The 13,448-nt window shown below is 36.1% G+C and overlaps 1 protein-coding gene across 6 annotated transcripts in view; it reads right to left on the minus strand.

Moving 5' to 3' along the window:
- CEP170 (centrosomal protein 170) overlaps positions 1–13,448 on the minus strand; it is a 102,559-nt gene that overhangs the window by 34,849 nt on the left and 54,262 nt on the right. For 5 of the 6 annotated variants that reach the window (XM_055714533.1, XM_055714530.1, XM_055714532.1 and 2 more), the window contains exon 10: positions 4,822–4,971. The exons of the other annotated variant lie outside the window; for it this stretch is intronic. In XM_055714533.1, coding sequence (XP_055570508.1) covers positions 4,822–4,971 — 150 coding nt within the window. The remainder of the gene's footprint in view (positions 1–4,821; positions 4,972–13,448) is intronic. 6 annotated transcript variants of the gene reach the window in all.

Genomic DNA, 13,448 nt, shown 5'->3' on the forward strand with positions numbered 1-13,448 from the left:
CAAAATGTTATAAAATTAAAGTCTAATAACAGCAAAGGAAGGGAATTCATTGTTTCTGTTATTTACGGGCATTTCTGAACACAATGCAAGGAAAAGGGTGCCAGAAAGAATATTACAAAAACCCCATGCAAAAATGTGCAGCATTTATGCATTGAGAACTCCTGCTGAAGCCTCATTTTTCTTTCGTATCTCCATACTTCCTTTTCTCTACTTTCTGTCCATACTTGTGAACGTCCATCTTTAACAAAATAATTAATTACAGCCAAACCCAAATCTGATAGATGTCCCAATTATCTTTGCTACAGAAAACTCCAACTAGTTCCTTGTGTACCACTTAAACAACTTCAGAGATACAGGCATGACATGAATCAGAAATCTGAATTCCATTTTACAATAAATATATTAAGACTTTGCAGATTAACTGTACTACAGCAATGTGCGTTTTGACAACTCTCTATATGTACAAGCACAAACAACAAAGCTATGAAAAGCAGTTTAATAGTAGTTTCATCACATCCAAAAGGTGAAAGGTTTATAAAACACACATTAAAAAGTCACATCCAGTTATCTTAATGTTCTTCCTACAAAACCACATCAATTTGCATTTTACAGGCCCTCAAGTAAGCAATCCTCCAAATCTCTTGAATACCAAAAGGAATTTCAGAGCCTTTCAGAAAACCTGGGTTTACATAGGAGATACCAGCCTTTTAACGTCATGTTAAATCTGCTTTTCCTTATGCTTATTGCATATACAAACTCAACTGGAGCAACAGATCTTCAGAAAATGTACCAATGGATATATGTAGACTTATTATTCAGACTGAGGGCTTCAAGCTCTACCTCTGAAAAAAACCCACAGCACACGCACACAACAGCTGGAAGCATCTCCAATACTTGACATTTCAGAGCAGAATAATAGTTTTTTAAAAAAGAAATTTCAACAAGCTGGATTGAAAAAAAAAAAAAAGTCTTTTCAGACACATACTGAAGTCATCTCATGTTGTAAGAATCACATTACGCTATCTTTTCATAAATTGCAGTACCTCTTGAAGGCTGATCTTTCAGTCCTTCTCCACTCTACCTGCTTCAGAACCATATTCTTCCAGGGGTGATGATATTTTTTCAATGTCCATACTCACTTTATTTGCAGTCAATGCCTTCACATTCGGTCCTGGAACAACACTGACATCTATCCCAGATAGTTCTTTTTCCTTCCGTTGCATTACCCTACTTGTACAGCAAAACCCAGCAATTCCACCCATCTCAGCTACTACTTTGTTAGGCTAAATGGATTCTATCAATCTGTTCTTGTAAAGCAAATCTCCATCCCCTCAGTAATCTGAGCAGACCTCCTTGTGCCTTCTCTAGTCTCATATTCTCCCTTCTTAACCAAGAATGGAAATGATTCTAATGCCAGTATCTCAAAGGAAGTTTCACCAACACTTTCTATCATGGCTACAACACTGCCCTTTTCTGCCAATGCATTTTCCAATGTATCTAAGGGTCGTATTTGCTTTTTCACAGCCATATGACATCGGTGACACAATCACCCTACTTTTCAGCATAACATGTAAGTTCAAACAAAAAGTAACTAACAAGCTTCAGACAGAATGGTTTGCTCTCTAGGACAGGAAATTAGTGTAATTAGAGAAGACAAACAAAAGAAAATACAGCTCTAAATACACACAGCAGTTCTCCACTTCTAAAGAAGCAATATAGCAAATATTAAATGATTGAAGTTATTCAGTATTCACAACGTCAGCAGCATTATTTGTTTTACCTTCATTGGGAAAGACATGAAATGGGCATTCAAAACCGGAAAAGGAACATTGTAGGGAATGGTACTGATAACCCTCCCTGTAGGGGCAGAACCAGGTTTCTAACTGTGCTGCAGTCTTAACAAAGAATTAAAAAAAAACCCACAAACTGAACAAAAACCAGTATGTCCTTAAGATGCACATCAAAGACAATGTTGATAAACCATGTACATTATTTAAGAACTGTGATTAGCACAGACAACTGGCCACTGCACATTACTTAAGAACTGTGGTAAGCATAGATAAATGGCCACTGAAAATTAAATGGAAGCTGGATGGATAAATCATAGCCCAAATATCTGCACTATTTTTATTAATCAAGTTCACACAGTAAGAATAAATAACAATGACAACAACAACAATAATATTCTCTTTGTTCTCGATCTTATTTAAATTTTGTTCTTAAATCACACTTACCTTGGTTGGCAAGTGGCAGCTTATAATATAGAAAATAAAAACATTTAAATATTTTTAATAGATGGATTTAGTATTTTTACTGCCTATCTCTACTTATTGAAAAGGCAAGAACCAGTGCATGCAGGCTCAATCCAACTGTGTCAGACATTCACTCTGCATTTTATTTAGTACCATGACATACACTATTCCAAAGTTCCCAAGCTTGTTACATCAAAGGAAAAGCCGAGAATTACTTTACAAGAAAAGCAGGGGTTTAAGTCCTTTCCAAGCATGTTATTCATGATATTTCACAAGCTATGTCAAGTTAAGGTATTTAAGTTCAGAATAATCTTTCAAGCCCAAAATAATTTTTATAAAATCTTCCTAATTTCCCAAGCCATCTTTTCCATCTTACTGAATCGACATATCTTAATTTTTTATTCTCTGCTTTTTCTATGTCAACCATGTTTTCAATTAATCTCATTCTGCTAAATCATCTATCGGTACAACTATGATGGGCAGCTGGAACAAGGTCCACCCACAATCTGAGTGGATGCAAGCCTGGAACACAGGTAACTGAGGTTACCTATTCAGCCAAGATCTTCAATAGGGTTTATTAACTGACAATTTTCAGCTCAGTAACACAGCAAGTCTTCCAAAACCCATGAGCAGAAAAGTTTCTATATAATGAGAACCTGACATCCACATACTTTATAAATCAAACAAATTTACCTCTCCCTTTCCTAACGATAAAACAAACTCAGTATAAGTTTTGATAATAAGACTTTAACTATTACAGTCTTCTCTCAATGGTTACCCTCATGATTGTTTTCCCATTATGATACTACATAACACACCTCTATTTTTCTGAATTAGCTTCTTTTTCACTTCTACATACGTATCAACCAACTTCTATTTTTAAGCTCCCCTGGTAAGCTTTTTTCCATCTTCATCTGTCTTCAACTCTTCTTACACTAATTCTTGCTCTATCCACATCGCTTATGTCAGTTTTGCTCCGTTAACTACTGAACATTTTTCATTTTTCCCCTATCATACCTTGTAATAATCTTGTAAATTAAGACTATGCCAAATAATCCATTCCCTCCCCGATATATGAAGGCCTTTTTATTCAGCAAAGTATCCCCAGTAATAAAACTGCTTCACTGTTGTTTTTTCAACCTAAATCAAAGTGAGTTGTAGTATGCCATTGCCAGAATGATTCTTAAACCTGCCCTATAACTGCAGATGTCATCTCAGTCTTCTAAAATCAAACCCTATTATTTGCAAAATATGATACCTGGAAAGCTCAATTACATTGATAAAATAAACCATATATTCTCCTATTGCTTATGAAATTATAGGAATGGAAAAATATAGATACTTCTAATAATCTTGAAAACTGACATGGCCCAAAAGAGCTGAATGCTGCAAAAGGCATGAAAAAGAAAAGAAAGATTGTTGTTACAGATTCATGCAGAACAGCAAGGTTTGTCAAATTCTCCCACAGGATATGCCCATGGCACTAATTTACTCAAAGCAGTAACCTTCGAGAAACTATTCAAAGATACTAGTCTAGTTACAATATCATAACTGTATCAAGACTGCACAGCAGCTAAAATACAACCAGGATAAAGCACACCTTCTCTAGCAGAAAAGAGTCCTAGATACCAAAACCTATGTATTTGCATGGCAGGCACACAAAATCATACTGTAAGCTCCTGATATATTACAGAAAATTTCCTTAGTTACAAAGTTTCCTAATTTACAGGACCATACTTCAAAAACATTTTGCCATGGCAAGTAGAAGTAAGCATGGTGTGCTTCGTTACAGTTACCAAATTAATTCTGCTCCAGTGTGAGCCCGTTCTGTTCCCAACACTTTTCAAGTTACAGTTTATCCATCACAACGGTATCATAAAGTCTCCCAAGATTTCAATATGAAATATGATTAACATCTAGCTTGCGTGCATATTCCAAATCTTATATAAAGAACAGGCATTTTCCTTTGCACAATCTTTCACCAACTGATTAAATTATACTGCTGCTGAGGCAACTAATGTTAAATGATTTCTCATGAGCAGCTTCTCACTTGAGAGCTCAAACCGTGCATGTAAAAACTTGCAAGTCCTCTGGCTTCAGAAAAAAACCTCAAATGTACTATCCACCCTTTTTTTCCTAGCTGACTTTGTATCATACATTAAATGCATACATATTATTTCTCAGTTTTAATATAGTTACTTGCTTTGGGCTACAAAGCATAATCTGCTTTTCCTCAGTTCTGCTGCATAACTTACAAGAAGTGTACACTGTGCAAATGTATGTTGCAAACATAATGTTGCAAGGAAGCTCCTGCTGCGTTTCCAGTACACTGGTGGTTAGTGCACACAGAAAGGTAGCAAAGTTTTAAAACCTTCACCATGTAACGTGCGGGTCCCTGACAGAGATGTCTTGATAATGCATTAAAAGCCTAAGAAAAAGAAAATACTTAAAGATCTGAGCTAATGTTTTCTAGGCAAGGTTTTGTTTGCTGTTTAACACTTACTGGTCCGTTATTAGTGCTCTCTCTTATTGGAAGAAAAAAGAAGACCATTCAAAAATTAAATTCTACCTCTGTGTCAAGAAATCCAGTTGTACTCAGTGGTCTTTTTTCTTCCAGCACTACTGTAGCAGAATTTATAGCCCAATCTTTTACTAAATCTTTCTGGTTCTCGTTGATAACAGGCCTATTATAATCCTGGCTGTCATCCACTCCAAATACCTGAAAATGAAACAAACCATTATATACATTAACCCAATACCATCCTGATACAATGTTCAATGTTAATGGATGGATGGTGGCATGCTGGAAAGTGAGTTTAACTAGGCTTTGTTGTATTATGCTTATCTGTCAGCTTGGTGAAATCTACCAATTAAATGGAAGAAATATCTACGGCAATTAAAAAAAGAGCAGAAGTTTATGTCAACACTGGAAATTCAAGGAATTGCTGGTTGGAATGGTCACATATGAAAAAAAATGACATTTTGATGAAAGAAACAAAAGGTAAAGGCAAAATCATTACAAAAAACATTTTACAGTCTACTTCCCGATTAAGGAAAAAAGCGATAACTGGAATCACCAAATCTTCAGATTTTTGCCATTATCTAGTGAAAACAAGAAATATAAATGCTTACATCTGCTACTAATATGTTTATTGAATTACTCCTCTAACACAAACAAAATTCCAGTATTTCATTGGTTAGGGACTTAGCAGATGTCAGAAGTCCACCAGGTCTCACAAACTGCGTAGACTCATCTCATTCCAGATGTGATTTGCCATAGTTTTTCTACTACACTGTTTCTTACTGATGCTTATACTAATTGCTTTCACTTAGGATAGAATAATTTTCTCATGACATTTAAAAGCCATTGCTCAGAGAAAAATACTAGAGAAATCTTATTATCAAGACAATTTAATAAGGACTTAAGCAGGAGAGCCAGCATGCTGCCTGGCAAATTCCTAATGAGTCATAGATACTAAGGAATAAGAATGGCTCTTCGAATTTGTGTATACTTCAAAGATATTTTAGAGAGTATTTTGTAGCTTGGAAACATATAATCTATAAAATTTGTAAATTTCTGTCTAAGAAATAAATTCACTACTTTACTAGTAAGGACTTGGACATAAAGAAAAATTACAGACTAAAAATGGAAAACCCCCAAACATTAAAACTGACTGCTAAAAAGAAATGGTTAACATCAAAATTTGTTTTGTCTTAGAGAAAGACAAAGGATAGAAGAAAATGACCTTCACAGATGTTATCCTCCAGTAAAAAAACACTACTGAGTGCAAAACAGAGAAAGATACACAGAATTATTTTTTTCCCCCAAAAGTGTTTTATGATTCAGTTTTGCACAGCAAATCTAGAGAACTGGTTTATTAAAATTCTGAACAAGGTTAGTGTATTTAAAATGGGTTCACCACTAGATGGCCACCAACCATAATGTTTTTTTAGTGTCTGAACAGCAGAAGAAGGAAAAAAAAAAATAGGCACCCTGTCATTCAACTCCTCCTTATGCTCTTCTAAATGTCCAGAAAGATGGTGCTATAACATTTATAACTGAGGAAGAAGCTTTTTCACATGCATTTGATTTGTATTTTGCTCTTGTGCGAAAGCCTGCTTTCTGCAATTCTAAATCCAGGCAATGCTCCCCGATTTTTCATTTATACATAAATCATGTTTTGACTTATGCACCAGCTGCTTAAGAATATTTCATAAATATTTCTTTTCTTTAAAAAGTGTGATTTAAATAAAAATTTCTCTTTAATGATATACTTTTGATTTGTACAGTTGTAGCAATTTTTGCAGAATCAAACCAGTTCTTGTCCACCATCTCCTTTCTTTGAACAGATCACCATTCTGCAGCCACTTCTTCCCTTGTTTAAGATCATTCCATTGATTACAGAGCTTCACATGTTCTTTTAAATTAAAGGAAATTCTGATTTTATCACATAAGCATCTAAAGGAAAATATTAATTCAACACTTCCAATTCTAATCAGGACTACAGGAGTAAATTGCTGCCTGTAAATTGTTTCATATTATCTGGTGGCATATTCATCTCCTATGTCAAATTTCTTTACTTGTATCACAAGCAACAGCACCTAAGTCTTCTCTTTCAGTCTTACCTTTTCTAGAATCGAAGTCCTATTTAAGCAAATTTTGTTAACTCTTTATTCTATTACTGACATAACTGCAAAACCAAATTTGAATATTGCCTGTTTTTTCTGTGAAGAGTAGTATGGGTAGCAATAAGACCCAAGTAGTAAATTTACCTCCTAATACTACTCCTAATGCTTCCTCTGTATATATAGAGGGGATATCACAGGCCAGAAAAGATAAGCAAAATATTTGGGAACATTATTATTAGAAAGAAAGCAAAAGCACCTTCTTCAATAAATGTGCATTTTTGCTCTACACATTCGTTGTACATCTAGAAGCCCTGGTACGTGCATGCACCTGCCTTAAGTTCCACGGCTAAACAACTGCAAAGCTCCTCTTCTCAGCACGAAAGAGATTCACACAAGCGTGATCTAGCCCACTTCAGAAGCATGATACATAACCCCCCTTTGAAAACAATGCCATTAATACGTAATTTTGACTTTAAACATGAAAACTATGCAAAAGATAAAACAACTCATGCTTAGTATTTGACAAAATTTAGAACATCACTGACACACCGATCACACATCTACCAAAAATGAATACTACCAGAATTTCAAGATCCACTTACACTGTTCACCAAATAATGAGAATATACCCTCAACATAAAAAGCCCTGGAATAACCTGAAGATTGCTACTGGAAATAATTTTTCTACCTTTTAGAAAAATGCAGTTTGTACTATATGGGTTGTTATGATACGGTATCTGTGCAAAGAGTGGGCTGTTGTGATTGAAGCCTGAACAGATGAAGACCTGTATCTTCCTACAAAGACTGAATGACATTCTTCAAGGCTTCTAATTCTTCAGACGTTTCTGTTCTTTAAATACCTTCACGATTTCAAAGTCAGTTAAGGGAAGCCTAGGAGATAACTTAACCAAACCAACCAACCATACAAAAAAAAAATCCCGAGGAAATGCTGATGACATCCATTGCTGCACCTCTTACCTATTTATGCAAAAAGACTGAATTTTCTTTCTGTAAAGCTTGTATTTCGCAGCAGCAGCAGCTACAGCTTTAAACAGATGCAACTACCATATGTATTTTGATTAACTGTGTTTTGGGGAAGAAAAAGATGAAGCCAGATTCCATACTACAGGTTTGGACATGACAAGCTGTTTGAAAAATGAGAAGAATTTTGGTTTATTGTTGATAAAGGAGGTAAAGGGATTCTATGCATTCATTTATGAGTTCCAGAACTTTTCTAGCCATCTCAAATCACACCTATCCAGCACACAGCTGTCAATGAAAAAAGAAGTTTACTACATCTTTTACACTTTTTTGTATCACTGTAAAGAATAAGGACTTTCACAAAATCATGATCCTGCATTTTTTGAGAGTCTGGGGGATGGGGAGTAATAAGTTTATTTTTTTAACTTAGGTAGCTGTGTGTATCATGAAGAAGACAATTCCTAGAAATCTTTTTTTTTAAAAAAACCAAACCAGATATTAATGCTGTTGTTTAAACAGATGTTATTTAAAAATGAAACCATGACAGCTTCCTATAACTAATCAATCTATAAAGTTAAAGAGTTTTCTGCCCGCCTCTGCCTTATTAGTTTATTTTTACAAAATATTTTAGCAGAAAGACTACATTATTTCATCCTGAAAGTTTCCAGTTTCATAAAGTTACAAAACAAAAATCACGGTAATAATTTTCACAGAATCCCTGAAAATTGATTGAGGGTGAAAAACACAGGCACTGTACCACTCAGCACCGCTACATGGGGTTCCTGCAGGGTCTCTGCCACACAACTGTAATGGTAGAACCGTCAGAAACAGTGTATAAACTGTGGAGGTTAAAAACAACTGCTTTATTGTTCTGAAGCATGAAACAATTTCCATTGCAAATCAGAATATTTTGAATGGCAAGGGAATGACGACAACATTGCTGTAAAAAGTCAAGCCCCATTTATGAAACACAGTCAACGTAACTTAGTTTAACCTGCTAATCCAGTTGACCTCGTAAGCAAATGGATTAACAGGGGACAGACTGCATCCAGTTTTGGTCCCCCTGAGACATGAGAGACACTGTCTAACTGGAGGGAGCTCAGCAGGGGCCACCAAGATGGTCAAGGCTGGAGCACTTTCCCTGTGGGGAGAGTCTAGGGAAGCTGGGTTTCATCAGTTTGGAGACGGGACGGCTCTGGGGGTGCCTAGCAGCCCCCCAGTACCTCTGGGAAGCGTATCGAGGTGACAGCCAGGCTCTTCACAGTGGTGCACAGCAGGAGGACAAGGGAGAACTCACGGAAGTTGAAAACAGATTGATTCAGACAAGACAGAAAGAAAAGCTTTTTCACTGAGGACAGCCAAGCAAGGTTGCCTGGTCTCTGTCCTCATAGGGTGTGAAGACCCAAATAGATGAAGTCCTGGGCAACCTGTCGGACCTCAAGGCTGACCCTGCTTTGAGCACAGGGCTGGCCTAGAGACCTCCTAGGGTCCTTTCTAGCTTATGTCATCCTGTGATCCCTATACAACAGTGATCCTAGATAATAACTCTAGCATCTCAGATCAGCCTTCTAGCTCAAAGGGTCAGTCTTGAGCAAGCCTAAAAGGAAATCCAGTAATTTCTCAGCTGGGGAACTGCTAACACTATGGTTGACATATAATGAAGTCTCCTAAATCAGCAGGAAAAAAGGGAGTTCCTGACACATACTTTTCAATTTCAAAGCAATGAATGAATGGTAAGCTCTCCAAAGATCTCCCCGTGACACTCCGTTTACATTCTGTGGTTTGACCAGTAAAACAAAGGGACAAAACAGCAGGCTAATAAAAAATACAGCAAGTTCCAAAGCATCATGCTGCTACTTGCTGGAATGCAAACTCAGCCTGCAGAATACAAAATAACTGATGGCAAAACAACTGCACCTTGATGTAGACATGAATAAAGTACATCACTTTATCTCAGTCACAGTTTTTCCAATACTAACTGAGAATATTACTTTATCTACCTAAAACTCAATTTTAAAAATTCTTTATCCAATAGCAAACAAGAATTAACAAAATGTCTGTAGCACAACAGAAGCGAGATGCAATCACTGCAAGTACTGGTGTATTTTTGGAGACTGCATGAGTTTGCAGGACCAAGTCTAAGCACGTGCCTTGTCCTCTTCTGCAAGGGCTAATCTCGTAGAAAGCAGAGCAATCTGTTCTGGCAGGCCACACGCATTTCCATGTGAAAATGGCTCATGACTCAGTGCACACCTGCTTGTCACCATAGCTGAAACACAGCTTTAACACAAGCTAGCTTCAGGGATAGGGAATCGGTCTTCTTCACTCTCCTCTCCCCTCTTCCCCTGCTCCCCAGCAGATGAATTAGTATCTTTTCTACCACACTAGAGGTCAGTATAACGACTTTAGGAAAAATCATCAGAAGTGATGCTTCTTTACAACAACAGAAACCATTTTTCTTTATTGATATATGTGACACAGTCTAAAAATTGTAATAAAAACTGGTCAGAAAAATTAATGGCAACAGGAACCATTTTTCTGAATCAAAAGGAAAAAAATGCATTATCTGAAAAAACCCGCAAACCTCACTTGATATTTTCCTTCTATGCTTTTTATGAAGTTCTTGAGTAAAAAGAACCCTTTTCCAGTTGTATCTCATTTACATGCCTTTCAGAGTTCCTAAATTGGGACTTTATATTTAAACTATTTTATGGTTTATGAAGATCACACTGCAGTTCCAAAATATTAAATTGCTTAGTACTTAACATTCACAGAGCTAGTTCCTCACCCAAATCATTACTGAAGATACTGACATCAGTGGAAAAAAGATCTGATTTGAGGCTCCTAGTAGATAAGTTCACTCAATTTTATAGCAGATTAATTATGTATATTAGAGCAGGAACTCTACTGTTCTGCACACATACTACACAAAGCATTAGAAAGCATTTCTAAGAGCACTAATACAAAATAGGAACATAAATTTTATTCAAAATACAAAACTAGAAAATTCTATCTAGTTCTAAAATTTTGCATTTCTAAAGTTTCCCCAGCTGTTGTACTGCTAGAGTCTTAACATAAAGCATATGCAGTAGTTACTAATACTATTAATGAGATTAACAGAAAAATCAACAAACAAATAGTAAGAATTCTCATTGCAATTCAGAGAGCTATAACTAGGAACCTATTCATCAATGATGGTATTTGTAAACTAAAAGTATCCGAGTAATCCTTCTATTCTTTCAGATCTTAGCAACAGTTACAGCCACAATCTGGAGATGTGCTTGAAAAGGATGATGATTTAAATGCTGTTAATTTCAGTGCAGGCAATCTGTATATAAGGAGCAGAATAAAATCCAAAAGACAGAAAGTGTGTAAAAGGGAATTCAAAGATGAACGTTTAAAAAGGCAAACTAAAGCAAAGCAGAGCACAGGTAAGGGACAAGGGGCTGTACTGTACAGTGTATCAAAGACAGGACCATGGCAAAATAAAACAAGGAGCAAGTGATTAAATTTGAAATAAGGTATTTGCCATTGTAAAGTGACGGGAATGTTAAGTTATAATAGCAATTATGTTTCATAACGTTTCAGGGGAAAAAAAGATGATGACTATATTTGATTGTCAGGGAAGTCAAATAAAAGTAGATTTTAGAAACTGAGCTGTGAACTGATACAGTCAGAGCAGCAAGAAAGAAAAAGAAAAAAAAAAAGAGGGAAAAGACACAAATTTGGAAACACAAGGAGGATTTGGACACAGTTTGCATGTACTAAGCAAGAAGAAGAAAGTGTAAACAAGCCACACTCAGAGGATGCTTGACTGACGGGAAGAGAGGATTCCAGAGGGCAGGGAAATAGAAGAAGCTTCAGATCCATATCACAGATCATCTTGGCAATGCTGCGCTTAGCATTCAGACTGAGCTCTTCATAATTCTTCCAAAGAAGGTAGTCCAGACATTCGTAATATATAGTAAATGGGCTCTTAAGTCACAGAGTTGCTGATTAGACAGACAAGACAAAAGGCAAACATTTTCCTCCCACCTTTGAGAAAGTGTGATGAGCCAGAGTACAAAGCCTAAGCCCACTTGGAGTTTAGCTACTGCATGAACTCTGTTTAACCAAGCCGCTGCTGAGAAGCTGGATTTTAATAGTTTTTGCTTGTTCTTGGCAGTTATCCTAGCCATCCCAGGCGAACAGACTGCATTCTGTGCAGGGCACATCTCATGAATAGCCATGGATTTTCACAGAAGCTGTTTATGTCATTTTAACTATATATTGAAGATATAGAATCAGATGCAAGACACTCTGGTATAAAAAAAGCTACGTAAGCAAATGAAAAGGATCAACGTGCCAAGTCTAATAACTTCCTCTTACCAGACACCAGTTACATATTTACATGCATACATATTTTGTACCTGTTTGTGACACTGAAGAATTTTCTTTAGAATTCCAAATTCAAAACAGCAAGCTTAGAGACTGTAAGATTAATCCCCCCAGGAAAAAAAAAAAAAAAAAAAAGGCAAACATCCTCTGACCTCTTGACAAAATTTATAGGCTTGATGATTTGACAGTCTTTTTCTGTTCTACTCCTTTTTCAGCACTGTACTCATAGATTACAGTCATTCTGCAACCAAGACACCCTGTGGAGCCAAGAGGCATTCTTTCTAGAAGAAATTGCTGAAGCAATGGTAAAAGCAATTAAACCAAGAGGGCGTGAAAAGACGAAGACCTGAAAGTCATTCTCTGAAAATAGATATATCTGTCTCAATTCCTTAAATAGTCACTGAAACACGCTTTCCGTTCCCCAACTTAATCTCTGCCCGCTCATTCTTTTCAGGTAGTTTGCCATTTATAATACTGCACAAATTTGCCAAGAGGAGCCTCATAACATGTTTGTTAACTCTATAATAAGAGGAATTATAATAACATGCATGTTAAGTATTGTAATGAAAAGATTTCCCCTCTCTTCTCCACTTGCACTGTAAATATAAGTTTTTGGATGAACACAGTTTTAGTAAAAGAGTTCAGAATATACATTTTCCAATCAACCTCGCAGATCTTAAAAAAATGGTTTGATTTGGTATATGGCTCCATGTTTTAAGATCAATCCCTGGCATGCATTGCACACTATTTACAAATGATGGAAAACAACTGAACTAGTCTATACTTCTCACAGAACCAGACTGATATATAAAAATTTAACAATGTCATAAAACACCTACTTATGATTTTGTCACTATTACTTTCAAAATATTTAGCATAACATTAATCTTAAACTTGTCAGTCTACAAGTCTTCATTTAGCAGTTTTTTCATATTTGATACAATGTTTCATGCTATCTGCAAGATTACCCATAAAACTTTAACACAGGGAAGACAAGCTTTATGAACACTTAAAGCGGTAGCAACAAAAAATAATACAAAAGTACACAGTCCTTGAAGAACAGGTTAGCCAGTAAACATAATATGGTATGAACAGACATACCCAGGGAGCAAAAAGAGTAAAGAGATTCCATTTTATTACAAACACCTTTCAGAATAGATTCCCATTCATACACATACTCAAAAAAAAAGAAAGGTCAAAACAAATGGA

Source organism: Falco cherrug, chromosome 6 (genome assembly GCF_023634085.1).
Source record: "Falco cherrug isolate bFalChe1 chromosome 6, bFalChe1.pri, whole genome shotgun sequence".
NCBI classification, from domain to species: domain Eukaryota; kingdom Metazoa; phylum Chordata; class Aves; order Falconiformes; family Falconidae; genus Falco; species Falco cherrug.